The sequence below is a fragment of the Heloderma suspectum genome, chromosome 4 (genome assembly GCF_057233095.1).
Source record: "Heloderma suspectum isolate Gila_16-S chromosome 4, 16-S_ref, whole genome shotgun sequence".
NCBI classification, from domain to species: Eukaryota; Metazoa; Chordata; class Lepidosauria; order Squamata; family Helodermatidae; genus Heloderma; species Heloderma suspectum.
The window spans coordinates 285246197-285273900 of NC_139461.1; the positions used below are offsets into that span (position 1 = coordinate 285246197).

At 40.7% G+C, this 27704-nt stretch overlaps 1 protein-coding gene across 4 annotated transcripts in view; it reads left to right on the forward strand.

The window, feature by feature from the left end:
• Nucleotides 1–27704, forward strand: part of ARFGEF2 (ARF guanine nucleotide exchange factor 2) — a 56177-nt gene that overhangs the window by 19212 nt on the left and 9261 nt on the right. For 2 of the 4 annotated variants that reach the window (XM_084854078.1, XM_084854080.1), the window contains exons 7-33: nt 2827–2898; nt 3225–3388; nt 5585–5715; nt 6648–6882; nt 7147–7246; nt 8054–8193; nt 8779–8887; nt 9441–9642; nt 10507–10618; nt 11906–12111; nt 12834–12918; nt 13016–13187; nt 14718–14869; nt 15278–15406; nt 16515–16673; nt 18142–18289; nt 18866–18965; nt 19418–19458; nt 19547–19716; nt 21132–21283; nt 21399–21571; nt 22686–22846; nt 23429–23559; nt 23667–23796; nt 24902–25037; nt 27142–27280; nt 27364–27418. In XM_084854078.1, coding sequence (XP_084710204.1) covers nt 2827–2898; nt 3225–3388; nt 5585–5715; nt 6648–6882; nt 7147–7246; nt 8054–8193; nt 8779–8887; nt 9441–9642; nt 10507–10618; nt 11906–12111; nt 12834–12918; nt 13016–13187; nt 14718–14869; nt 15278–15406; nt 16515–16673; nt 18142–18289; nt 18866–18965; nt 19418–19458; nt 19547–19716; nt 21132–21283; nt 21399–21571; nt 22686–22846; nt 23429–23559; nt 23667–23796; nt 24902–25037; nt 27142–27280; nt 27364–27418 — 3704 coding nt within the window. Of the gene's footprint in view, nt 1–2826; nt 2899–3224; nt 3389–5584; nt 5716–6647; nt 6883–7146; nt 7247–8053; nt 8194–8778; nt 8888–9440; nt 9643–10506; nt 10619–11905; nt 12112–12833; nt 12919–13015; nt 13188–14717; nt 14870–15277; nt 15407–16514; nt 16674–18141; nt 18290–18865; nt 18966–19417; nt 19459–19546; nt 19717–21131; nt 21284–21398; nt 21572–22685; nt 22847–23428; nt 23560–23666; nt 23797–24901; nt 25038–27141; nt 27281–27363; nt 27419–27704 lie in introns of those variants that run through there. The other 2 variants (XM_084854079.1, XM_084854081.1) reach the window with 2 other exon arrangements.

Genomic DNA, 27704 nt, shown 5'->3' on the forward strand with positions numbered 1-27704 from the left:
TATAATTCCATAGTGCAGAAAGGGTTCAGATACCCCCTTTCTTCTGGAGAATAAAGAAAATACTGTTCTTTGCTTCTCCATAATATATTTATTGTTAAATTTATATCCTGCCTTTTTTCCTCTTGCAAGGAACCCAAGGCGGCTTACATGGGCCTTCTTCTCTCCATTTTATCCTCTTAACAGCCCTGTGAGATCTGCCTATTTAACTTGTATCGTCATCAGATGTTTGTTCTAGGATACGTCCTGGAAACAGTTAGTGCAACCTATTGCATCCAGGAAATGTCCCTAAGTGAGACCCCATTTGTTGGAAACTAATTCACTCTCTGGTGTCTTGGTCTACTAAGTAACTTTGATTTATTAGTCTAAAAGCAAATATCTTATTAATATTAATCCCTCATCTCTCTCTGTAGAGGTGTAGAAAGATAACTCATCGTCTTCCATTTGATCATTATTTATCTCACTGCTCCAGTTGGGTCAAGCATAATAAGCAATTTGTCATCTGCCAATAGCCAGTTCCTCACCTCCGAGCTTAATAACCTGATTATTGGCTTGGATCCAGAATTGTGCAGAGCAGAACTCCGCAAACTGGATGATTCCACAGGCAGAAGTGGGAGGTGATTTTTTGCCGATATCCCCCCCACTCCCCACTTGCAGCCTCCTTTGCCCCCAAAAAGTCTGCTCTAGAGGGATGGGAGACCCTCCAGGAAGTGTATGAGTGATGCTGGGGAGTGCAGGGGAAAGGAGGAATGAGTGAAAATCAGTGCCCTGCCCCCTTCTTCCAGTGAGGAGGCTCCACTAGATCCAAGTTCCTTCTGCTAACTGACGGAGCCCTTCTGTTCTCAAGGGTCAACTTTGGATCTAGCCCATTGTCAACTTGAGTGGATTCTGATTGCCAATGTTTCTTTTTCTTTTTTAAAAGGCTAAATAGCAGAAGGACTACTAGAAAGCCTTGTGCTGTATCTTGCTTCAAATATAACTTTTTTTAAAGTCACCATCTATTTGGCAAACATTTTAGTAAATGATTGATAGATTGGCCCAACGTAAGAACAATTGACTGCACCAAAACTGCTGTTTCTCTCTAGGATGACCAAAGTATGTACTTTGAATCCCAGATTGTCTCTAGCCTGTGTCAAATGCTGGCTGCTGCAGAGTCTTCCAGTGCTAATTACCAGTGAACTACCACTGGGGAGTGGAAATTCTATTTTGGTTGCAGCATTTCTAGTAGCCCTTCTAGCCTTACTGCACTGGCGCAAACACCTTTTAGAATGTCTTCTGACGCTGGTGTTTGAGACGTGCTTAAAATCTGGGCATTGAGATGGCAATGCCTCAGTGTCACGCAGAGCACGTACCAACATGGCAGTGTCTAAAACCACCCCTGTGTTTTCAGCTGTACAGAAGGAACTACGTTTTATTTTCAAGCAGCCTCTCTTGTGGTTGCTGTAACATAAATAAATAGTATTCTGTGAAGAGCAAGGATACCAGCATAGTGGTTCTCATTTCAACAGCCTAATCAGCACCCTCATATAATTCTGTGGATTTTCCCCTTGTCCTGAGCCTTAGAAGCAATCTGCTTCTGCCACAAATGAACCACCTTAATTAATTCCTCTTGCAAGGAACCCAAGGTGGTTTACATGGTCCTCCTCCTCTCCATTTCATCCTTACATCAACCCTGTGAGGTATGTTAGGGTGAGAGTCAGTGACTGGCCTGATGCCACCCAGTGAGCTTCATGGCCGACTGGGGACTCGAACCCAGGTCTCCTGAGTCCCACTCCAACATTCGAACTGCTATACCACACTGGCTTTTATTATTCTACACTTGATCATAACTGTGGTTTTTCCGGTGGCTTCATCACAGCTCAGTCAGCTGCCAATGCTTAGCCATCCTCAAAAGCTGAAAATGGAGCAGGATTTTTATTTATTTATTTATTTATATTTATTTATTAAATTTATTAATCGCCCATCTGGCTGGTCGCCCAGCCACTCTGGGCGATCTACAAGCATATAATAAAACAGTTTAAAACAATAAAATTCTACAATAAAAACATTTTCTAAAATACCCTAACCCACCCCAAATGCCTGCCTGAACAACCACGTTTTTAATGCACGGCGGAAGCTCATTAAAGAGCGGGCATGGTGGAGTTCCCTAGGGAGGGAGTTCCACAGAGTGGGGGCCGCCACAGAAAATGCCCTCTCCCTCGTCCCCACCAGTCTAGCTGTCCTGGCTGATGGGACAGAGAGAAGGCCATCCGAGGCTGATCTTGTTAAGCGGCCTGTCTGGTGTTGCTGGAGGCGCTCCTTATAATTGACTCTCAAGAGATCTAATTGACTCTCAAGAGTATAGCTCCAAATACCACACACTTATATAGTGAGGTAGTTATCTGCATTCTTCAAACTACTGTACCCGCACACAAGGCATATTTAATTTTAGAGGTGGTTTATAAGGGTGCCATAGTAAGAGTCTTCACATGATGAGAAGCTTCCAGGAGACTGGAGCAGCTTCTAGTTCCGAGAGCTGCTGTTGCCATCCATTGAGAGCCCCGTCCTATGGGTCATTGCTGCAGGTCTCAGTAGTTGCTACAGTTCCTTTGGAATCTGTTTGCCACATGGAGGCTGTGTTTCTCACGCCTGTGTGACTTGGGTCTGAATATCTCTGATCAGCTTTTCCTAACCAGGGCTTTCTGCTGCATATATTTAAAAAAATACTGCTGAAAACATAAGACAAAACTGATTTCTGGAATAGTGTCCTGCTAATTTTTGATAACATATTTTAAAAGAGAAGGCTAAATTGCATTTTTTCAAATGACTTTTTGATATATATTTTATCAGAAGAAGAAACTGATGGAGGCACAGAAATTGTTAAAGGAATCTTGGAGGATGTGGTCACTTCAGCTGTTAGAGGTAAAACAATTCTTTGGGGAAGTCTCTGTCTTCGTTCTTGCCTTCTGACAGGAACGTCCTCATTCTTAAACTTTTCCTTCAGGTCTACAGCTCTTGATAAGAGTACATTAGAGTTTCTTGTAGGAGCAGAGCTAGTGCCTTTCCACAGATAGGGTTCTGTATTGGCCTCATAACTTCCCTTATCTGTCATAAAATAGGGCAAACACCATCTAATACTTTAGCAGTTCTTAATTTTATCAGTGTTTTCTGATGACCTCTCTGAATGAGATTATATACTGAGAACAATGTATATAGGAAAAGAAATATTACAGATATGTTTTCTTCAGCATCTTTAGAAGAAGAAATAAAAAAGCAAGCTTTGCCTGAATCGGGTAGGATTCTGTCTGAATTGGGAACTGGAGTTCTTGCTTCTCCTGGTGGTAGTAATGAAAACATGCAAGCAAATGGAATTCCAGATGATAGACAGTCTGTCTCCTCTACGGATAATCTGGTAGGAGTCTTAAGTGCACAGTGAATTGAGCATAAACCTTTTGGGAGGAATTGGGTGGGCGGGGATGAAAGACAAACCAAAATATTTGAAAGAACAAACCTGGATTCAAAATACATTTCTACCTAATCAAGACACATGCACTTCATCAGTGTAAATGCTTAAGATGGGGTATATCTACTACTGTAATAGATACTGTAATGTCCCATAGAAAGATGGCTTTGGGACAAGTGTTTAGATTTAGCATGAAATTTAAAAAGACTTACATTGAGATGTTTGCATCAAGACAAGACATTTTTGTGCTTCCAGTTGCATCAGATGCAACTGTCTTCTTTATCCATCCTTGCCCCATTCACTAGGTGCCCATTCCTATAATAATTAGCAAATTCCTAGAAAGGAGCTGCTAAAATTGACTGTCCTCATTAGCAGGAAAAGGGAACTTTTGGACAAAAGCTTCCATGCGTAAATAACTTCCTAGATTCATGGTTGTGGGTATAAATTGGATGCTCATCCAGCTGTGCATAGAAATGCACACTTGAGTGTGGATACAGCTTTTGATACACATTTGAATATGTCTGTTCATCCTAGCATGGCTAGTCATGTGTAAACACATTATTTATTTGTTTAAGACATTTGCATTCTATCCTTAAAAAAAAAAAACACTTTTCCAGGGCAGCTGGAACAAAACATAATAACCTACAAAACATAGTAACAAAAATAATCCGAACGACAATAAAACAAGTGCAACATGAGTTTGATCGGAGTGAATGCGTCTAGTTGGCCCTATGAAAGGGTTTGAGAACTGATGGAAATCTAAGGATGTCTGTGGGCAGTCCTTGACTGAGGCAGTATGTTAAGATGATTTCCAAACAATAATACATCTGTTTGTCTCAGTAACAAAAAATTATCAGAATTAAATAAATTGGAAAGATCCTATCTACTTAGATCATCCTTCCTGAACCAAAGCCCTAGCAGATGTTTTGGACTACAGTACCTACCATCTCTATCCATAGACTGTGCTGGCTAGGGCTGATGGGAGTTGGAGTCAAAACATCTGGAGAGTCCCAGATTGGGAAAGGCTGATTTGCACACTGGAATATTTATTTTTAATTGGTTAAAAAGCCAGACAATTAACTAAAATGGGTATGCAACTTGTTTGGCAGAATAAATTTTATCAGAAATTTTTCAGTCTTCATGCATGCTTCTGTGTTTAAAGAGCTGAATGCTTCAGATTCTAAATGTTGCTCTTATTTATTCGTGAACAAAAACTTTGGTTGACAGTCGTTATGCGCAAGGCCCTAGGAAACTGCCTTATACCAAGTCAGTCCAGTAGTCTTTCTAGCTCAGTAGTAACTGCACTGATATGTAATAGCTTTTCAGTCTTAACTAGAGATTCCAAGGATTGAACCTGGGACTTTCTGTATGCAGTGCATGTTCTCTACTGCTGAGTTACAGTCCTTCCCTAACACAATGATAAATGCTTTAAAAATTGTTTCCTGCTTACAGTTTCTTTGGCAGTAACTCATTTAGCCTGCTGTAATCAGATTAGTAGAACTCTTGCATTCTCTGACAATGCAAACAGTGTTGTGATTTTTGGCTACAAACTCAACAATGCCTGTGTTAGGACATAATGCAAAACCATGGTTTGGTTGCTCATTACAAGAATGAGCCTGTGTGAGCCTTGGGCAAATCGGAAACTTTTGCTTCTGCTTCAGATAAACCGCAGCTTAGCATGTCATCTGATCCCTGAACTGTGGTTAATTTTAACTATGGTTAGTTGAAAAAAAGCCAGCTTCATAAACTAGGGTTTGAAGCTGGCTTGTTTCAACAAACCATAGTTAACACTAATGAGTTTGTCCGGGTTTGGATGTCACAACAAGCTGCGGTTAATCTAAAATGGAAGGAAAAGTTCCAAGCTCCTCCTTGTGGCCACACTGGAGGAAGTGGGGGAGTGTGTGAGCCCAAGGCTTGCACGAGCATATTCTGACAATGCTAAAATAAGGTTTAGTGTTGCATCCAAATGAGGCATTCTGTCCTTTAAAGCTCATCTCACTGGGATGTAAGCATCGTTACAGAAAACGTTCATTAAACTTAAGCAAAAATGCTATTTGTAGGCATGAGTTTGTAGCTAAATCCTACTTAAAAACATTTGTAAACTTCAGCCATTCTAACTAACATTTTTGTGACTTTGCTGTATAGGAAACAGATGTACCTGGACCTCAGGCAGCTACCAAATTCTCCCATATCCTTCAGAAGGATGCCTTTCTTGTGTTTAGGTCATTGTGCAAGCTTTCGATGAAACCACTTGGTGATGGGCCTCCAGATCCCAAGTAAGAAAAGATTAAAATTGCTGCTTTGTACTCCATCTGAAATGCTAATATAAACAGGGAAGAGCAAGATTAAATAGCTGCTTTCTGTTTGGTCTTCACATACTCATGCATTGTTAGTTCAGAAAGCCCTGCTTGTAAGTCATGCTTTTCTAAAGTGAACCACTAGGGCTGGGCCAATACCATCAAAGTGTGTACAGTATATTCTGAAAAATACCAAGGGGAGCAGCCGCATGCTGTGGCTCCAGAGACTCAAAGGGGTGTGTGTGTGTGTGTGTGTGTGTGTGTGTGTTCATTTCCACTGTGCACAGAAGAGGGAGACTGAGTGTGTCAGTGGCTTAGTTATTTGATTTGTATGCCGCTGTGAAACTGGACTTTGTGTGTGTGAGACAGAGAGAGAAATGTAAGTAGTAGGCATGATAGAAAGGCATGGGGCTGTGAGCTTATCTTAGCCAACAGAAGTTGCTGTATTTCTTGGCCTGCAAAATGAATGAAGGTTCAAACAGAGCCTTAGCTTTTGTAAGGGCATAGGTTTTTAGGCCTTCAGTTTAATGCTGTTCTTGAGGGTACATTACATATGAAAGGCTAAAGCAAGAGTGGGGAACATGTAGTTCTCCAGATGCTAGTGGACTGTAACCTCCATCATCCCTCACCATTGGCTATGCTGGGTAGGGCAGATGGGAGTTGCAGTCCGCCAACGTCTTCAGGGCCACATGTTCTCTACCCATGGACTAAAGCTTAGCTCCCTTGCTGAAGTGCTGAAGTGGCCTAGAAACTATCCATTCTTAAATGCTGAGAGATGGTCAAATGCTTTGAGACTTCGCCATCTCAGAAAGCCTAACTCTGAAACAGACCTGCTCTACAACATGCCCCACAAAGAGCTTTCAAAAAGAGAGAGATTGTTGTGACTCAATTCTTCTGTTTAATATTTCCAGATCCCATGAGCTGCGCTCTAAGATAGTGTCCCTCCAGCTGCTGCTTTCGGTTTTGCAAAATGCTGGTCCAGTCTTCAGGACACATGAAATGTTCATAAATGCTATCAAGCAATATCTCTGTGTAGCATTATCTAAAAATGGAGTATCTTCTGTTCCTGATGTGTTTGAGCTCTCTCTTGCCATCTTCCTCACCCTTCTCTCAAACTTTAAGACCCATTTAAAAATGCAGATTGAGGTAAGAGGGGCTTGTTTTCTTTTTTACTTCAGGTGCTTGATATTCTCTTTCTGTTAAGTACAATTGCTTGATACAGTACTGTCTCAACGTGTGCGGTATCTATCAAGCAGGTGTATAGTATTTGAAAATATATGTATATATCTTTTCAAGTGGTGAATTATTTTTTGTCATAAAGACATGTACTTGGAACGTGATCATGATGTACTTGGAATCGTGTACTTGTAGTACAGACACTGCAGCTGTATTTTCTGTTTCCTTCAACAGGTGTTTTTCAAAGAGATCTTTCTGAACATTTTAGAAACCTCTTCGAGTTCCTTTGAGCACAAATGGATGGTAATTCAGACCTTGACTAGAATATCTGCAGGTAATTTGATTACAGCATTGATAAATTTTCTTTTGTGCTTGCTGAGAATATACATGAAAAAGAAATATGGGAAGTAATATATGTATAGGCATATGGAAAAGATAATATAAATATTTACGTGCACGTAGGCAAAAAACAAATCAACCATCTAGTCTAGATGCTTTTTTCAGAATCCTTGAAACTGACCCTAGTGTGCGTGCCTGAAGTATTTCCCAAACACTGCTGCAAGGACCATTATACACCACAGCCAATCCTGCACTGTGAGGGTGGTGAGGCCAGGGGAGAACAGGTGGGCATAAGACATACAGAAGCTCTGTGGAGTTGACAGAAGGGCCTGCAGAAAATCAGCATGAGGAAATGAAAAGCAGCTAAGGAAGGGGCTTTTTCTGTACTGAGCATCATTGATCCTCCTCTATTTTTTGCCTGATAGTAACTAGTCCAAGATCACTCAGTGTCCTAAGTGGTTGTGCAAGGGTTTGTACCCAGGCTTCACATATCCAAAGACTGAAGCAGCCTGACTGACAGCAAAAAGTGGAGGTGCTTGGGATATAGAGGGGGAGGAAAGGGGGGTCTCTGAGGGTTTGGGTGCCCAGCGGACACTTCCTGCTTTTTGAACACTTAAGCGCAGGGCTCTTTTTAAAGTTGAGAAGTAATCTCATACCATAATGCAAACATACCCTTTTCCTGCTCCTGTCCGAAAAAATTTTCTGATTATCTAAATGGAAACCCACCTAGTTGCGATGTTCTCTTGTCTTCATTTACTTTTCCTAGACGACTGAATTCTCATGATATAAACTTTTGTTTTAGATGCCCAGTGTGTAGTGGACATATACGTTAACTATGACTGTGATTTGAATGCTGCTAATATTTTTGAAAGGCTAGTAAATGACTTGTCTAAAATTGCCCAGGGACGGAGTGGACATGAGTTAGGCATGACACCTTTGCAGGTAAGACTTAAAGCACAATTCTATGCTTTTTACTCTGAAGTAAGCTGGAGTGTGTTCAGGTCAGGTTGGGGACAGTTGAACATGGTACTAGACTTGGGTAGAGATGTAAGGCATTGGTGGTTGCAAAGATTCACGCAGGGAAGGGGTTGGGAGGAGGGCACTGTAATCTGTTGCAGTCCCTAAACTCTGATTGTATGCATGTAAACTTAACTAAGCTTTAGTTTGAGGTCTGAATGGACAAATGATGGTTCTGGCTTGTTGGCCAATTGCTAATTGGACATCATGGCTTGAGGTGTGGTTGCATATCATGGGCTGTGCTAAATGTGATTCAGTGTGATGTCTGAATCAGCAAACCATGATTGTGGTGGTTCCTTTGCCTCTGGAGGCCCCAGCACTTTGAAACTAGAGTGCTGGGTAGATGGCAAATGAAAGCAAACTATAGCTTGCGATCTAAAGTTGGCACAAACCACGATTTGATGTGATGTCAGAATTGAGTGTGGCTTCTTTGTTGTGTTTTGATATTCCTGATTCCCAAAGGTCTGGACCTGTTTACAATGTAGTTCTCTCTCCATTTTTTGCATACAGGAACTGAGCCTGAGGAAGAAAGGCCTTGAATGTTTGGTCTCTATTTTAAAGTGCATGGTAGAATGGAGCAAAGACCTGTATGTGAACCCCAACCATCAGGCCAGCCTTGGTGAGAAACTGATGCTTTACTGTATCCAAAGGCATACTTAAAGTAGCTGGAAGTCCCAGGGTGTCCTGGCTCCTCACATGTTACCTAAGGCTGAGTTATTTTAGGCAATCTGCCTTGGATAATCACAGAATTAGTATATTTTGGAGTGGATTTGTGGTGTGATCTTTATATTGGGGAATACTGATGAATAATGAGCAATATGAATTATCATTTTCTGACTGGACAAGTGGGGCCCATCTAGACAGCAATATCTCATACTCCCCAGATGGGTGCTGTAGTGTAAGGACCATACTGATGAAAGGCAAGTATTGTTTTGCCCTGGAGTACTCCCTACAGGAGGCCAGCTGGCCCTGAACTGGTCTATCAGATCTATGGACCAGTGGGAAGCTTGGAGATAGTGGATATTGGATTGGCTGACCTCTTGTTTTCTTCCAATTCCATAATTCTATATTTAAGACTGGTGTGAGTGTCTGTCCTCTGAAGAGCCTGTGTATACATTTTTGTAAATTGCACCCTCCTTTTTTGTAAGTTTTTACTGCACTTTTATATGCAGGTCCAGAAAAACCTTCAGATCAGGAAATGGGAGAAGGCAAATGTTTGGAGATTGGGGGAAGAAGAAGTAGCGCAAGTTCCTTAGATTCAACAGTCTCATCAGGAATTGGTAGTGTTGGTGCCCAGACCGCTGTCCCTGATGATCCAGAGCAATTTGAAGTCATCAAGCAACAAAAAGAGATAATTGAACACGGGATTGAACTGTGAGTTGGTATTATTGCAGAAGTAGTTTCAAATGGGCTTTTCTAATAAGGGCAGTTTCACAGTTTGCTGTTTTATTTGCTGTGTATTGTAACAGTGGAAAGAAAAGGAAGGTGGTACCAAGAAAAAGGTGAACCTCAAATTGGTGCCAGATAGAGAATTTACTATACTGAGTGTCTGGCACTGGAATTCATGCAATAAATTCTCAATTTGTTAGTGTTCACAAGAATGCAAAAGAGGTGAACCACATACTGGTGTCAAACCACAAATCTGTCACATACCGTTTTCTTTTATTCTGCTTTCTGTTCCTTGCAGATGCTGTGCATACAGCAGTTAATATTCCTTAGAATTGTATAACACAGTGGTTTAGATCCAGAGCTGCCTTATGCATGCAGAAAGGCACTTCTGCTTGTGTCAGGTCACCCTGCTGAAGTTCCCAATTTCCTTGTGCTGCTGCAGGCATTGCAACCCCCACTGCCCCATTCCATGCCATTCCAGAAGGTCTGTCAACTTTTAGGAGTGGCTGGGGGTGGGCTCAGGGGGCTATATTGTGGGGAGGAGTCAGGAAAGACCCATTATTTTAGTGAAGTTCTGTTTCCTATCTCTGGATCCAACCCAACATATTTATTTTCAAAGATTTGGGATTCCCAGTTCAAGTTTAACTTGGTTTGTTCTTCATAACTTTTAACTGTGCATTTTAAAAGGGAGTTCATTGGGGCCAAAAGGCTGGGTAAAATGTCTTAATAAAATATGTTTTACAGTTGCCATAATATAGCAGGCACATTTGATTTGATGTTTTGTTTCAGTGTTTTAAGTGTCTGATCTATTCTCTCTCTCTCTCCCCCCACCCCCTCGTCCCTGGCCAGGTTTAACAAAAAGTCCAAGAGAGGACTGCAGTATTTGCAGGAGCAGGGAATGTTGGGTGTAACAGCAGAAGATATAGCACAGTTTCTGCACCAGGAAGAGCGCTTGTCTTCTGTAAGGCTGAATCTTTCACTAACAAAATAAAGTGGTTCTTTGAGTAATTATTTTTCTGGATAAAGACAATACTTCAGGGGTTCTATTTTTCCTGCATGGCCTAAGCTTAGCAGAATGGAAAGAATCATACTTGGGCTGTGCCCAGTCTCATTATCATAAAGAAAAAAATTAGAGTAAATTGTAGATCATGCTTGAGGTTGTTTATACAAACTTACTTCCCTGTACTTATATGGAGGTGTCCAGATCTTGTAAGGTTTGCTAGAGCCAATCAGAAGCCGTGTTGGAATAAACAGAGAGTAGGGGAAGTGGAGAGGTTGTATATGAAACTCTAGGACCTAAAGTTTGAGAGACTGAGAGATTTGTGCTCTCTTAACTGCAAGCCTCAGAGTTACTATTGGCATTACCTATGCACAGGCAGATGTCAACAGCAGTGGCTGCTGACTGGGAGCAGGAAGAAGGGAAAAGCATTATAACAATCGGGGACATTGAGATCCCAGGAACAGGATTTACAGCAGTGGTGGGCAACTGTGGGATGTCTAGACGCCATTTTTGCACACATACCCCTGGGGCCCCTCACAGGTTGCATCCACCATGGGTGCCGAAAAATTAAATAATAAAATTTTAGAATGGTGTCTATAGCATTATGGAGCGCCAAAAGGGTCAAATTTAGCTTGCAAACAAGCTAAATTCAAACCTTTTGGCACTCCGTAGCGTCTACGGATGCCTTTTTCCACCCCTCAAGATCCCCCCCCCCCCCCAGTTCAGGGCCCCATGTTGGCCACCCCATTTTACAGGCTCCAGAGCATACATGAGCAAATGAATGAAGTCTCCAGAGTGAATAGAAGAACTAAGTCCCAGGGCGAGGGAGCAATGTCTAAAGAGCAGTTGTCATTTGCCCTTTCTGTACATACATGTCATACTGCCATGTCTGACTATAAATTCAAATCGGGCAGCCAGAAATGTAAGGAGCTTAAGGGAAGAGATGTAAATAAACTAAAGGACACCATTCAATCCTCCCATTTTGGTGGGTGGGGTGGAGAGAGGAGGAAGTTTGTACCAGTTATGCAGAAATGATGCTTGGGCATGGCGCTCCTTTTGAGAAAGCACATGAAAATAAGCCCTTCAGACAATGAAAATAATAATAGTAATGAAGCAAGATGATTTTGTAATGTAATTATTTGCTATACCAGTCAGAGGAAAAATGATCAGTGGTAGCTGGCCTATAATGTAATATTCTAATCTCATTCTCTCTCTCTCTTCCTTTTGCTGTGCTTTTTCTCTTGTTAGAGTCAAGTGGGAGAATTTCTGGGTGACAGTAACAAGTTTAATAAGGAGGTGATGTACGCCTACGTAGACCTGCTTGATTTCTGTGGAAAAGACTTTGTCTCTGCTTTACGTATATTTCTGGAGGGATTTCGGTTACCTGGTGAAGCTCAGAAGATTGATAGACTAATGGAAAAGTTTGCTGCTAGATATATTGAATGCAACCAAGGGTAACTTGAAATACATTGGACAAATCGTAATAGAAATTAGTGCTTTTTTGGAAGCCTCAGATGAGAGAAGATGGGAGTTAGTAAGGCTCGCCAGATAGACCTATTAATCTTGCTTTCAAACTTACTAACCAGGCTCATCAAGCAGAAGCAAATTAATAGCTCTTTTATAGAAGAAAAGTGTGCAGTTACCATATGTTAAATCTATTTAAATAAAATGGGTTGTGACTAGCAACTACAAATCCTTCAGGTCAACTGAAATTCTAAAAGCAGAAATCTTTTTGTGGCCTGATTCTAGAATGCTAAGAAAATGAGAGAAATGCATCTTTTTGTGAATTGGGTACTCAGTTTATATTGGTGCTCTCAGCCTCTGAAACATACTAAATTTGTAGGATCTCTGGCTGAATGTTGTTGCCGGTTCTGGGTGCTTGATATTCGGCAAGCATAAGAGGTTTTCTGGATGAACAGCGTGACAACTCTTCTACTTGTGAACTTCTACGGTTACAGAAGTGCAGCATCAGCATGTCCCTGTTGCTCTTCAACCAAATTGTTATGAACTCTGGAGCAGCCTTCAGTCACAGATGGATGAGCAGCTTCTGTTGTTCAGCAGAAAATGCTATAATAGAATTTTCAAAATGATGTTTTTACAATGGGACCTGCACATGCTGAGAGGCAACAGAAACAATATATAGGATTCTAAAAACCTGTGTTTCTTTTCTTTTCAGCCAAACTCTCTTTGCTAGTGCTGACACGGCTTATGTTTTAGCGTATTCTATTATCATGTTGACAACAGACTTGCACAGTCCCCAGGTATATATACATATTCTACAGAACACTTACAAATGGGTTTCTGTGCACCTCTTAAACCTTGCCTACCAATTTTTGTGTGTGTCTTTTGCCTTATCAGGTAAAGAATAAGATGACAAAAGAGCAATACATAAAAATGAATCGTGGGATAAATGACAGCAAAGACCTTCCAGAGGAGTATTTGTCTACTATCTATGATGAAATAGAAGGAAAGAAAATTGCAATGAAGGACACAAAAGGATATGCAATCACAACCAAATCTACTAAGCCAAGTATGACTTTTTTTTAAACTACAGACCGTCAAATTTCAGACTTTTTGATATGTTTTCAACTTGTTCTTTTCCTGCTATTGACTTGTGGCATGCAGCAGACTTGGATTAACTAGTGTAGTGTTGTGGATAAAGTGGTGGACATGGGCTTAGGAGGCCTGAGTTCAAATCCTTACTTCACACTTTGGGTCAGTAATTTTTTTAATCACAGCTACTTTATAGAGTTGTTGTGAAGGTAAAATAGGATAACTGTAGATATGCCACTCTGAGCTCCTTGGACAAATAGCGGAGTACAAATGCAAATTTAGGAGGTGAATGGGTTGGAGCTGATGTGTAACTGACCTTGCATTGGAGTTGGGAGGTAGAGTTATATTTGGTAATAATTCTAGACCTCTGATTCTGTATTCATGGAGTTTGGATATGATTACTAATTCAGCTTCAATAGCACACTTAAGAACATAAGAGCCATGCTGGATCAGGCCAAGGATCTATCTAATCCAGCATCCTGTTCATTCTGGACACCTGGCTGCCTGTAGAAAGTATGCAAGTAGGACATGAGTGCAATTGGACTTCTGTTTACATGTCAGAGATAAGCAATTCCTCTGTGAAGAAAGCTTATACGTTTGCAGGCTTTTTAGCTTATGCATGGTATAGAAGAATACTAGAATCCCCTCTCATAGTACTAGAACCTGGGTTCATCCAATGAGGCTGAGCAGTGGGTAGATGCACAGTGGGTAGATGCACTACTTCATACTGAGCATAGTTAACTATGGAATTTGCTATCACCAGATGTAATGATGGCCTTGGACTTGGCTGGCTTTAAATGGGGATTAAACAAATTCATAAAGGATACGTGTATCAATGGCTACTACTAGTCATTATGGCTATATATTACCTCCAGTGTCAGAGGAAGTGCTGGGAGAAGTGGTAGCAGAACAACAAGTAGACTGACAACTGTTGCACACCCGAACACTGCAGGATCATTTTCAGACCCACCTGTAGCTAAGCAGGAGGGAGCAACACAAGTTTATCAATTATTTCTCCAAAACCTGCAACAAGGTCAAAAGATCAAAATGAACTGACACTGAAAGCTTTATTTTTTTACTATTCCTGGTTAAGACCTGAGTAACAAGATACACATAGTACATCACTTGCCACTGATAACAGGGAACATTGGGTAGAATCAGCACCTGTAAAGAGCATAACTTCGTAAAGGAGTAGTAGTACAATTGTTATCATGTGTGGTATGGTAGAAACTAGGAAATTCTGAAGCAGCTATATAAAGTGAATGATTGGATTTTAATTTACTCTTTCTAGGAAGTGAAACACAAACATTCAAATGGAAATGAAACTCTCTTTAGAAATACTTAATTGTATCCTCAGTATTTAATATGTTCAATTACACAGGGATTTCTTAAATTTCTGTTTCTTTGGGGAGGTGGGAAGAGGGCTTTTTTTAAAGTCTATATTCTGACTTGCCTAGAATTTGGTATGAATGTGCCAAAATTATATAGCTTTCTGTGTGTTTCTTAGATGTAGCCAGTGAGAAGCAGCGGCGGTTGTTATACAACCTGGAAATGGAGCAAATGGCAAAAACAGCGAAAGCTCTAATGGAGGCAGTAAGCCATGCAAAGGCACCTTTTACTAGCGCAACTCACCTGGATCATGTCAGACCCATGTTTAAAGTGAGTATGGAACTAAAGACATGGGTACCTAACATGACTTCCAAACGTGCCAGATGTAGAACTGAGGTCCTATTTGCAAATATCCACCTATTTAAGAAACTGTGGATAGTGGGGGTGGGGATAGAAGACCTCATGGGTATGAAAGACAGACTGGAAATAATGATGGGTAGAAGGTGCAGGTTAGGCTTTTTTACAGGCTGATAGGAGATATCCAAGAGCTTTAAAAATATTGTGATGCTCCTGGCTTATATCAGAAAACTTTTTGGTATGAGTGATCTCTGCTGTCTAGGGCAAAATGTGGTTGAATTGTAATCAGCTACATTTACTAACCACTTAGAGACACGTTTTTAAATATGGTAAGTGGTATCTAAATGTATTAAATAAATAACCCCTTTTTCTTTTTGTTAGCTTGTGTGGACTCCATTACTTGCTGCTTATAGTGTTGGCCTTCAAAACTGTGATGACACCGAAGTTGCATCATTGTGCTTAGAAGGAATACGATGTGCTATCCGAATAGCCTGCATATTTGGCATGCAGGTTGGTATAGAGTAAACTTATACGTAGGGCAGTGGAAGGCAATATTCATTAGAGCTTCTGTAGATGTTAAACTGGTGTTTCCTAGCCTTGGCCTTAATATCCAATTGCAGCAGATCATTTAACTCGTCTACCTAGATGGTTATATTTTGGCCTAAAATGTTAGAAATTATACCTTAAATTTACCTTTGTTTAGAATCAGTGCCTCTTGTGGTCAGCCTGCTATGGTCATAATTAGCTCAGTTTAATTCAGCTTTTCCCTGGAAATCATTCCTGTTGAACCTAAGTTGAAAAGTGTGTGTGATTTTCTCCACTATTTTGAACCACCCTACTCTCTCTGCAGAATTATGACCATTCCACATCCCACTCTAGCATGCCCTGCCTCCAGTCCATCTCTTCCTTGTTATACTCCTTTGAGGAAATTTTATATTTATTGAGATTTTTTTAAAAACATGAACAACATAAAATAAAATCATGCTGAAACAGAAGCAAAATGAGTGGAGATTGAATGCTTACTGACAAATTAGAACTGGGATATAGATAAAAGCCCTGGCTTTCCCTGGGCTGTAAATAAATAAATTGTACTGCTCTGTACTGCTCCTTGATTTTTTTTTTTTTACTGTAGTTAGAAGTGTTTTTAATGCTGTGATTTAATGCTATATTTTAATGTTGTGTTTTTAATACTGTATCTTAATATTGTGAACTGCTGAGATATTTTATGATCAGCGGTATATAAATACCACACATATATAAAATAAAATAAATAAAAGTTCCCAGCATACAAATACTGGCATCTGCAGTTGATGAGTTACATGGATACCCTTTTAAAAAAATGGTAATAATTCTCTATATTCTTTCCACTTCCTTTTCATCTGCATGAGACAATTCCATTGTCACAGCCTGAACTCGTTCTCATGAATCATATTTATTCCCCCCATGCCACCCACCCTTATCCTAGCTAAGCTCATATCAACACTGGGTAAGTAAAGCTATGTCACCACCCCTTATGTTCTTCTTCTGAGTTATATGGAGGCAGGGGAGGGGGGCAAGTATGGGAAATGTCTCTCATTTGCCATGGCTTACTTCTACTTCTGATCTTCTTACATTTTAGCTTGAACGAGATGCTTATGTACAGGCACTTGCCCGCTTTTCCTTATTGACAGCAAGCTCCAGCATCACAGAAATGAAACAGAAGAATATAGATACAATTAAGACACTTATTACGGTGGCACACACTGATGGCAACTACCTGGGAAATTCTTGGCATGAGGTAAAAACCATGTGAAGACTTGGGGTGTGCTATCAATTTTTCAGAAGCGATACTATCTTGGTTTAATCTCTTTATGGGCTCTAGGTATTAATGCATTTCTACTGGCATAGAACTGCAGCGTACTCTGTACATGAAGCAGTTTGTTTTGTAATGTGCTGTGCTCTTTGCCAATCCTAGGAAGAGTGAATTTCCAGAAACTATCAACCTTCCTGGGTTATGGCTGTTCAGAGTTTCTTGAGAGAAGTTTCTCAAACACAAATTAACGTCTCTAGCACCACAACTGCCTTCCATTTATCAAAATGGCTTATCTGTTTCCTTGACGTGCTGATCAACAATCTGCAGTCTGATTTGATAGGATTCACAGTGGATGGGGAAATCCTGTTTACTTGCCAGCGATATATCAAGTGAATTTTAACTCCAAAGGAAATGATTTTTACTACCCACTTGGCTGGTTCTAAATTAGTCCAACCTTCCTGGGAGCTGATCAGGCCAGTGCCCCAAAACATAAACTCTGAGGAAGGGACAGCAGCCCAGCTGTAAAGCACATGTTTGCATGCAGAAAGTTTCAGGTTCAATCCCTGGCATCTCCAGTTACAAGGATTAGGTAGCAGATAATTGAAAAGACCTTTGACTGAAACCCTGGAGAGCACTGCCACTCAGAGGAGACAATATTGGGCTATATTGGTAAATAGTTTGACATAGTATAAAGCAGCTTCCTATGTTAAATTCCTCCTTCCCATGGTCCTATTTGAAAAAAAGTCTTGATTGCCTACAAAGTGTCGTATTTCCCCCCTTTGACTGGTATTTCTGCCTGTCTGCACAACCTGGTGTAAAATGGGAGTTAGAATTCCACTGGTACGCAGGTTCCATGACAGTGTATTGAGGCCCAGGTTAGCTGAAGAATTATCTCCCTAAGATCATCTTCAGAGGCCCTCCTACAACTGCCCCCACCCCAAATGAGGCGAGATGGGTAGCTACTAAGGAGAGCGCCTTTTCAGTGGTGACATCCCAGTTGTGGAATGCCCTCCCCGGAGAGGCTCACCTGGTGCCTACACTATGGTCTTTTAATTTTATTTACTTTTTATTTTCTCAGGATTTTTAGTCCTTCTGTTTTGTTTTTAAATGTGTTACTGTGTTTTTAGATCTTCACCTTACTGCTGGTTTTTACTTTGGTTTTATTCCTTTTTAAATGTATAATGGTTTTATGTTTTATCATGTTTAGTTTGGGGTTTTAATGTTTGTGAACTGCCCAGAGTGCTTTGGCTATTGGGCAGTATAGAAATGTAATAAATAAAATTAAATAATTGGGCACATAGACCATTATGTGTGCATACAGCCATTTCTTAGTATTGTAGTGAATGGGGAAGTCCTTGCCCATGTGGAGTTTACATTCAAATTGGTAGAGGTTCTGGGTTCTGCAGTCTGCAGACACTGACTTTGGTACTGAATTGTGTATTGTTTTTATTAGATCTTGAAATGCATCAGCCAGCTGGAGCTAGCACAGCTCATAGGAACTGGAGTTAAAACACGGTACCTGTCTGGGTCTGGCCGTGAAAGAGAAGGGAGCCTCAAAGTCTTCACATCTGGAGGAGAAGAGTTCATGGGTCTTGGACTAGGTGAGAAGAATAGCCTCAACTCCCTTCTCATGCCTGAGGATACAAGTTAATTACATCAGTGTATTTTGTCATTGACAAATGATCAGTTCCTTTATATCAGGCTGCACAGTTTACTGTTTTAGCTTTAAATGTGTGGACCCTTTGTTTTACATAATTAACGACAGCAGATCGTTGAATTGCTAGTTTGTAAATAAGAAACTAAATGAGGCATAGATCCTACAGAACACAATATAATAAGGGGGGTTGGGCTCAATGGTCTTATAGGCCCCTTGCAACCGCACTGTTCTATGATTCTATGATAACTTTATTCATATTGCCATTTTTGAACACCCAGTGAATAAAAATATCCTTAACTGCTGTATCACATGTAATGTTACATAAAGACGACCACGTTTTGGTGGGCAAAATTTTAAGTCTTCCGTTTCTGTAATTCTTTGAGCCTGTCCTTTTATTTTTACAATCTGTGATTTAGTTGTTGGTCAGCATGCTGATGGCAGCCAAGTAACCTCATAATTGATAGTAGTGGCACTTTTTCTTTTACATGTACCAATTCAGTTTTGGTGCCTTCCTGACTAGGTAACCTTGTTGGTGGAGCTGCTGATAAAAGGCAAATAGCCAGCATTCAGGAATCTGTGGGAGAAACCAGTTCACAAAGTGTGGTGGTAGCAGTGGACAGGTATTATGCTGCTTTGTTTTGTTTTGCTTGATGAAGTATGAAAGGGTTACTTTTCTAAGCTCTGACAAAGGCTTTGGGATCCAAACCCTAATTTTAATGCTAGCTTATAAAATGTAACACTATTCCTGGCCTCGGGTGCAGAGTGGTCCACGGTGCTAAAGAAAGGGGTTGGATGAGATTCAAAAGATGGGTCTTAAAAATAGAGCCACTGCTATTGCTAGGTCTTTTTTCGTCCCCCACCCCCTGAAACAGAATGGGACACATTGTCCTAAATTTAAAACAGTCCTTCTGTAATTAGAGTGGAATTACATGAAGTGAAAGCTTTTCTGTTACAAAGGTACCTTGATAGCAATCCTGCTCTTCATTCTACATCAAATAACTTTGCAATAATTATGTAATGGTCTTTTCCTAATGGTTTGTGGGTTAACTCTACATCTCAACTTATTCCACAGAATATTTACAGGCTCAACAAGACTTGATGGAAATGCAATTGGTATGTATGTTGAAAAAATAGGCTGAAACGAAGTATAGTTGCGTTGGATGTTTCAGATTTATGATGTCTCACCTCTTAAAATTTTCAGTTGACTTTGTTCGATGGTTGTGTGCTGTTTCCATGGATGAGTTGGCTTCCCCTCACCATCCACGCATGTTCAGTCTGCAGAAGATTGTTGAGATCTCCTATTACAACATGAACAGAATTAGGCTGCAGTGGTCCAGGATATGGCATGTAATCGGAAGTCATTTCAATAAGGTATTTCAGAACTTAAATCCAAGAAAACAGGCCATTTCAATTACCAGTTCAGACACCAAGGTTAACTTCTGTAGGGCTGCTTCATTTTAAGACCCATCCAGTTTTGGTGGTGAGCTCTGTTTGCATGACATGGAACAGTGGCTAACACTGTAAAAGCTGGGCTTGGACTAGGTAGGAAGACATTGTGCACAGGTCATATATTGAGCTTGACATATGAAATTGTATTTCTGTAACTAGAAAACTCTGCAGGGTCACACCCAGTGTAATTAGAAAGATATCCCAGATTGCCTGGAGCCCACCTCTTGCAAATCAGAGACCATTTCTACTACAACCTAACGTCTATTAATATAACTGATTTCTCCACCACAGCTTATGAATTACACTCTCAGGGTTTGGAGGATCCTTCAAAGAGAATCAATTAGCATTCTGCAGATGTGTTGGCCCCACAAGAGGAACAGGAGAGAGTTTCAGGTGTTGAAAGCTCTGAGTGTATGGTAGAACTTCCTGTTGTCAGGCACAGACAGCTGTGAAGAGACACAACATCTTCCCTAACTACTCTCTGTTAGTGCAGTGCAGAGAGGCCTGTGCCATACTGGGTTTGCTCTTCTGTTGTTGTGTTATGTGTGGTGGGGGGAGCTGGCAGACCTTTATCCTACTCCTACGTGTGTTTGCCTTGATCTGCTGATTTGTTATAATTATATTTGGATGCTCAAATTTTCTGGACTTATACCTTGATTTATAAACATGTTATAGGGCAGGTAGACAACCTCAAAAAGATGTTTCGAGCTACAACTCCCATAATCCCTGAGCATTGGCCATGCTTGCTGGGGCTGATGGAAGGTATAGTCCATGTAGAAAATAAAACGTACTCAGATGAATGGCATTTACTTCCAAGAAAGGGGGTTCAGGATTAGGGTATTAGAGGCTTATTTTGGTACTCTTCTGAGAATTGCAAGTCTAGACACTGCCTGGGGCAGTTTGCACATCATGGTGGCAAATTGTGGGTTAATTCATCCATGATTTGCACAGAGTGCACGAGCCACTTCCAGTTTGAATAAATATCCTACAAACACCCCATTCATAAATTGCTAGCATGATGCCAAACCAGGACACTCTGGGTTGTTTAGGGATTAAACAACTAAGGGTTAACCCACAATTTGTTAACCCAGAAACAACCCAGAGTGTCTGGATTTGTATGTCAAGATGCTTGTTCAAACTGGAAGCAGCTGCAAATTGTAGGTTAATTAACCCATGATTTGCCACCATGATGTGTAAACCAGGTCTCTGACTATGTATGTTGCATAATGATTGGTATGATGCAACTACAGACTTGTCAAGTTGCAGGACTAGATTTGTTGAGTCTAATTTTCTCTGGGTATACTGTTCTTTGAGGGAATGCTTGTTCTCTTTCCTAGGTTGGTTGTAATCCTAATGAAGATGTGGCCATCTTTGCAGTTGATTCTTTGAGACAGCTGTCAATGAAGTTTCTTGAAAAGGGAGAGTTAGCCAACTTCCGATTTCAAAAAGACTTTTTGAGGCCTTTTGAGCATATCATGAAGAAAAACAGGTTTGTGTTTCTTACAACTTGAAATTTAAATCTGTTCTTTTGTGCCTATGCAAATTCTATTGGTGTCATGCACAAGGCCACAAATAAGGCAGTGAATTGTTTTCTTTTTCTATAGATCTCCAACAATTAGAGACATGGTAATACGCTGCATTGCTCAGATGGTGAATTCTCAAGCTGCTAATATTCGCTCAGGGTGGAAAAATATATTTGCAGTATTTCATCAAGCAGCATCTGACCATGATGGGAATATTGTGGAGCTAGCATTCCAGACAACAGGACATATAGTTAGTAAGTAAAGTTTAGCAAGACTACTATGCCAAAAAGAAGTTGTAGAAGCCAACCCAAAGCAGTTGAAATGACAATTTGCAATATTCTTGTTTCTGACTGTACTTCACATAATTCTCCCTCTTTTCACCTTCTGGAAAAAGGATGGGGAACCTTTTTCAGCCCAGAGGCCGAATTCCAATTTAGGAAGGGTCTGGGGCATATTCCAGCAGGGGGCAGGGCAGTTGTAATTTGTACCAATTTGGACATTTCCCACCACGCACACAAAGCACAGCTCAATTCTATACATGTCTGCTCGGGAGTAAACCCCAGCGCAACAGCTTTCAGGCATATAAGCCTCAGCTCACTTCTATACATGTCTATTCAGGACTCACCCACAGAAAAGGACTTTTAAAACACAAGCTTCCTGTTTTCACATCTTCTCCTTACAGAACCAGTTTAAATATCTTGCTCTTTAGATACCTTTACATGTTAAAGTGGTTTTTTTTTAAGAGAAGGGTTTTTAAAATTTAAATACCTTTAGATCCCCTCTTTTCCTGATCACTACAGGGTTTCCCTGCACTGTGCTGAAGAAAGGTTCTCTTCCTTGGGAAATCCAAACTCTTATCTTTGAGCAGTGATCAGAGATAAGAGCGTGGGTTTTCTGGACAGAGAAGGAGTGGGGCCTGCAGATGAAGCTTGTGGGCTGGAGGTTTCCCATCCCTATCTTCTTTCCCCTTCTTAAGACTATTTAGATTATTGGGGGGAAATTAACTAGGAAAAAAACTGCTGCATTTACAAGAAGACTAGCAATATGACCGAGCTGCTGTCATAAACTTCAGTATATCTACCTGCCTTGCTGAGGCACCATAAATGGCTGGTGGTGTTTGTGATAGGTTACAACTCACAAGTTGTGTAGGCCTGGTATAGTGGGCCAACTTTCAGAACTACAGGTGTTTGACTTGTTGCTATCAAGTTTATAGTCGAGAAGGGCAATTGTTGGTGTAGCCATGTAATTTACAACCCTGTTGATCTGGTTACCTAATCTACTTGTGTGCCAGATATAATCCCAAGATGTCCAAAAGATAGAAGGACTTTTAAAATGGTTTATTTTGATTTCATTTTTTTCCCCTCACAGCCAATATTTTTCAACAGCATTTTCCAGCAGCAATAGATTCATTCCAGGATGCTGTAAAATGTTTATCAGAGTTTGCCTGTAATGCTGCCTTTCCAGACACCAGTATGGAAGCAATTAGACTTATTCGTTATTGTGCGAAATATGTTTCAGAAAGACCACAGGTATGTTTCCTTCTTTGTATTATTATATTTCTGTGCTTTTTCAGAGGCTTAAAACTAATATTTTAAGTAATGACCTTTAGAGAGCAGGTCAAGGCAACCCTTTTCCAGCAAGCCTGGAAAAGGCCACCCCAGCCTCCTTCCCTCCCGCTCCAAAGCCTCACTGCTAGACAGGAGAAATCGCCCATCTAGCAGAAATGCAGGGCGGCTGGAGAGCAGAGGTGAAGATCTTGCACTGGATACTCAGCAGCCTCTGGGTTTGGAGGCTGCCGACTATCTTCATAAGACTGCGTCCAAAGACATCTTAGTTATCCCCTTCTGCCACATTTCAAATTGACATGTATTGGGGAATTGCTAGCTTTATCATATAAAATGTCTTGGCTTTTAAATTTAACTCGTGTGTTATCAGGAGGGATGTTAGTTTATTGTGAAGTGTAGAGTGACTTGCTTGTGTCTGAAACACTCTCTAAGCCATGTTTTGTCATTCATCAAATAGATTTCTGTGCTATTTCTCAGTTTTGTAGCAAGAACTGATTGAGTAGCTTAAGTGTCTGTACTGAACTACCAGCTTTTATCTGTTCACAGGTTTTGAGAGAATACACAAGTGACGACATGAATGTGGCAACTGGAGATAGAGTTTGGGTCAGGGGATGGTTTCCTATTTTGTTTGAACTCTCTTGTATCATCAATCGGTGCAAGTTAGATGTGCGGACAAGGTAATGGAGCTTCAGTGTTTTGGCTCTGTCCAGTTATCAATATTCTTCTCTGTTCATTTATATTCTCTTATTGCTGCTTTCCTCCCCCCCCCCCCCCGATTTTTTAGAGGCCTAACGGTTATGTTTGAAATCATGAAGAGCTACGGCCATACCTTTGAAAAACACTGGTGGCAAGATCTGTTTCGAATTGTGTTTAGGATATTTGATAACATGAAGCTCCCAGAGCAGCAAACAGAGGTATCGAAAGCCATTTTATAGTAGCAAATTAGACTGCATTCTTAAAAGCAGTCAAAGGCAAACTTTGATCTAATAAACTTCAGTTATTCCTTTTTAGAGAAATGGGAGCTCTAAATTCAAGAGGTTGAGGTTTTGTCTAAGATTGTGCACTGCCAGGATACAGGATGGGTTTCTGCTCCATTTCATCCTTGTACCTTGCCCAAGTTGAGGAAGAATGTCAGCCACCTTCTTCAGTAGGCAGTCCAGTTGTTAACATTTATACAGTGCTCCATGTAGTACATTGTGCTTCATAGACTAGAATAAGCAAAAATGACAAGTCACTGGGCCAGTTCACATGGTCACCACAGCCTACTGTGACTTAATTAAGCCATAGTGGGTTGCTGTGCATACCAGCAGCCATTTTGAATATTCAAGCCACAGTGGGTGGTCTCCGTGGCTTATTGTGTTGCATAAACCCAGCGAGGGTGGCTTATGCGAGGGTTAAACAACCCTCATATAACCCATGGGCTGTTGTAGAGTTATACGAGGGTTGTTTAACCCTTGTATAAGTCACCTTTGCCAGGTTTGCATGACATGATATGCCACAGCAACTGCCCACCACAGCTTGAATATTCAAAAGATCGGCTGGCACACACTGCAACCCACTGTGGCTTAAATAAATTGACCGGATTTGCACGATCACTGCAGCCCATGATAGCTTAAATAAGCCACGGTGGGCTGCAGTGTTCAAGCAAATCTGGTCAGTATTTCTAGGAGCTTGCAGTCTAAAATTTGACAGAGAGGGTGGGGAAAATGAGGAAGTAGTCTATAAATCTCTCTGGAAAAGACCCTGATGCTGGGAAAGATGGAAGGCAAAAGGAGAAGGGGACGGCAGAGGATGAGATGGCTAGATAGCATCACCGATGCAATGAATATGAACTTGAGCACACTCCGGGAGAGAGCGCAGGACAGGAAGGCCTGGCGTGCTATGGTCCATGGGGTCACGAAGAGTCGGACACGACTGAACGACTGAACAACAACAACAAAGTCTATAAATGTATAAGACTCCTTCCGCATTAACAGTCTGTTCCAACAAAAATACAAGGTTTGCCTTTTCTCTCCACAGAAATCTGAATGGATGACTACGACATGTAATCATGCACTTTATGCAATCTGTGATGTATTCACACAGTTCTATGAAGCTTTGAATGAGATTCTTCTTGCTGACATATTTGCACAGTTACACTGGTGTGTAAAACAAGGTAGCTTATTTACATACACATCACTTTATTATGAATGAATAAATTTGGGGTAAGATGTATGTGAAATGCATCTTTCTTTTCCCCTCCATAACCCCCTCCCTACCTGCATTTTGTACCAAGGAAAACTTGGAGAAAAATAACTTAAAAAAAAGAAAAGGGAACTCATTCTTCTATGCCTTTCAAGAGGCATATCTGTTATGGGTCAAGAACAATTTGAACTCCCTGACCCACAAGAACATAAGAAGAGCCATGCTGGATCAGACCAAAGGTCCATCTAATGGCAGCAAATTGTGGGTTAATTAAACAACCCACTGCTAACCTGCAATTAGTAGTTAGGTTAACTGTGGGTTGCTTAACTCATAACCCATGATTAATGTAGTATCTGGGTTCAGACGTCACGTAGGAGCCTCCAATTTACATGGTTGGAGGTTGAATATTCAAAAAGGATGTGGAATGCACCTGGCACATGCTGCGGCAAATCATGAGTTAGTTAACCTACAGTTTGCTGCTGTTATGTGTGAACAGACCCTCCATTTAACTAATTCATATTGTGCTTTTGATGGTAGTGTGTTGAAACAGCTATTGTTTTGGTTTAAGGGTTTTTGGACAAGTAGCCAAATTTTCTATCTCCTTCTGATTGCCCCTTCTAGAAATTCATTGCAGGCTCCCATCGTTTCAGTAATCCAGTAGATGGTTTAAGATGCTGGATTGTTTAAAAACCTTGTGCCATGTGCTTCTATATCAGGGCTAGGGAACCTGTTGCCTTCCAGATGTTGATGAACTACCTTATCATCCTTTACCATTGGCCAGGCTGGCTGGGGCTGATGGGCAGTGAAGTCCAACATTATCTGGAGGACCATAGGTTCCCCAAATAGTCGTTGAAATTACTTAGCCGACCTACTAAAATTCCACAATTTCTGTTAATATCAGTCCACACACAAACTACATTTTTATTTTTTATTTTTAAAATCATCAGCGGGACCAAAAATTAACTTGTAATTATTTCTATGTATTTTTGTAGCCAAATTCAAATAGTTTTCTGTTGCTACTGCTCAGCATCACAGTTGCATTTTTTAAAACACTTGATCTACTTGCAATGGGAAATGGAGAGGAATGGCTTTTGAGGCACTTGCTGTTAAGCTCTAATTCCTCCCATTGTGCCTGAGATGCTGATCAAGACCATTTGTGCAGTTGGTTGAAAGAGAGATGATTGGAGTGATCTCCTTTTTGCCCATTGGCCTTGCACAAGTGTCTCTTCCCATGGATACTCATGCTGTGCTCAGTGGAGACAGTGAGGTTTAGCATGAACATTCCTAGTCTCACAGAAATGCTTATCTGTTTTGACTGGGATTTTCAGTGTTGAAACATTGCTGCAAACCAACATATTGGCTTGGTGCAGATGCAGTGGCAGCATCATGCCAATCAGGCACCAGATTCTGAATAGCACATGCCCTGTCTCTTCCATTAGCTGTGGAGTGATTTATCCCTCTCCTTTCCTATCCATAGCTATTAGCTTCTCCTTTTTATGTGGACTGATTCAATCATGCTTAATTCTAACCATGGTTCCTTCAAAAACCAGGCTTTTGAAGTCTAGGTTGGATTCAGATTAAGTGAGTCGAACTTAAGTCCCATTTAAAATTAATGGGACTTAAGTCATGACTAACTTAGCCTGTTGATTTTGATGGAACTAAGTTCAATTCACTTAGTCTGGATCCAGCCCAAAGGTTTGAAGTGGGCTTCAGATCCTTGTTTCCAAGGGAGTCATGATCAGTGCTAATCATAGTTTTGCAGCAGTGCGTATATAAGAAGAACCGTAGGTGATGAAATGGAGGGAACTGCTCTGGAGTCAGGAGGAGCGAATGAAAGTGTACACATTAATTTCTCCTTGATGTTATGTCTGCACTGACGCATTGCCCCATTTTGCAACACTGCATTGTTTTTCTACTTAATACTAAGCACTATATGACAGCACAGCCAGTCTCTAGTCAGGCTGTTTCCAAGTACCATTGATTTCTGATGCTATGTGTATATAGTCACAGCAAATGTTCCATAATTTTGGTCCGATAAGGTATATATTTTATAAGCTACTTCTTAATTTCTACAGATAATGAACAGCTGGCTCGATCAGGTACCAACTGCCTAGAAAGCCTGGTAATATTAAATGGACAAAAATTCAGTCCTGAAGTCTGGGACCAAACCTGCAATTGTATGCTAGAAATCTTCAAAACTACAATTCCTCATGTGTGAGTGTAATTCCAAATGTAGAGTATGTCCAAGTAGTTTCAAATTAGGTTGTAGTTCTGATCTAATTGTTTCTTTCTTGAAGCTTGCTGACATGGAGGCCAGCAGGAATGGAAGATGATTCATCTGAAAAGCACTTGGTGAGTGCTCCAGCTGCTCATGCCTCTACTTGAGTGTATGCAAAGTGAAGATGGATGTGGCAGCTTCATGTTTGCAGACATTTAATGTGGAAATAGAAGCTAGTTACCAGAATATTTGTCTATTGGGTCTAAGAAATACTGTTTGACAATGTTAATAACAGGAGAACACTGAAAAATAATAATTGGTAGCAGCAGGAGCAATGTATATTTTGGTTGCTTTATCAATTTATTACGACATGCCTAAAGAATTTACACTTAACTGATGCTTATGACTAATTTGTGCAAG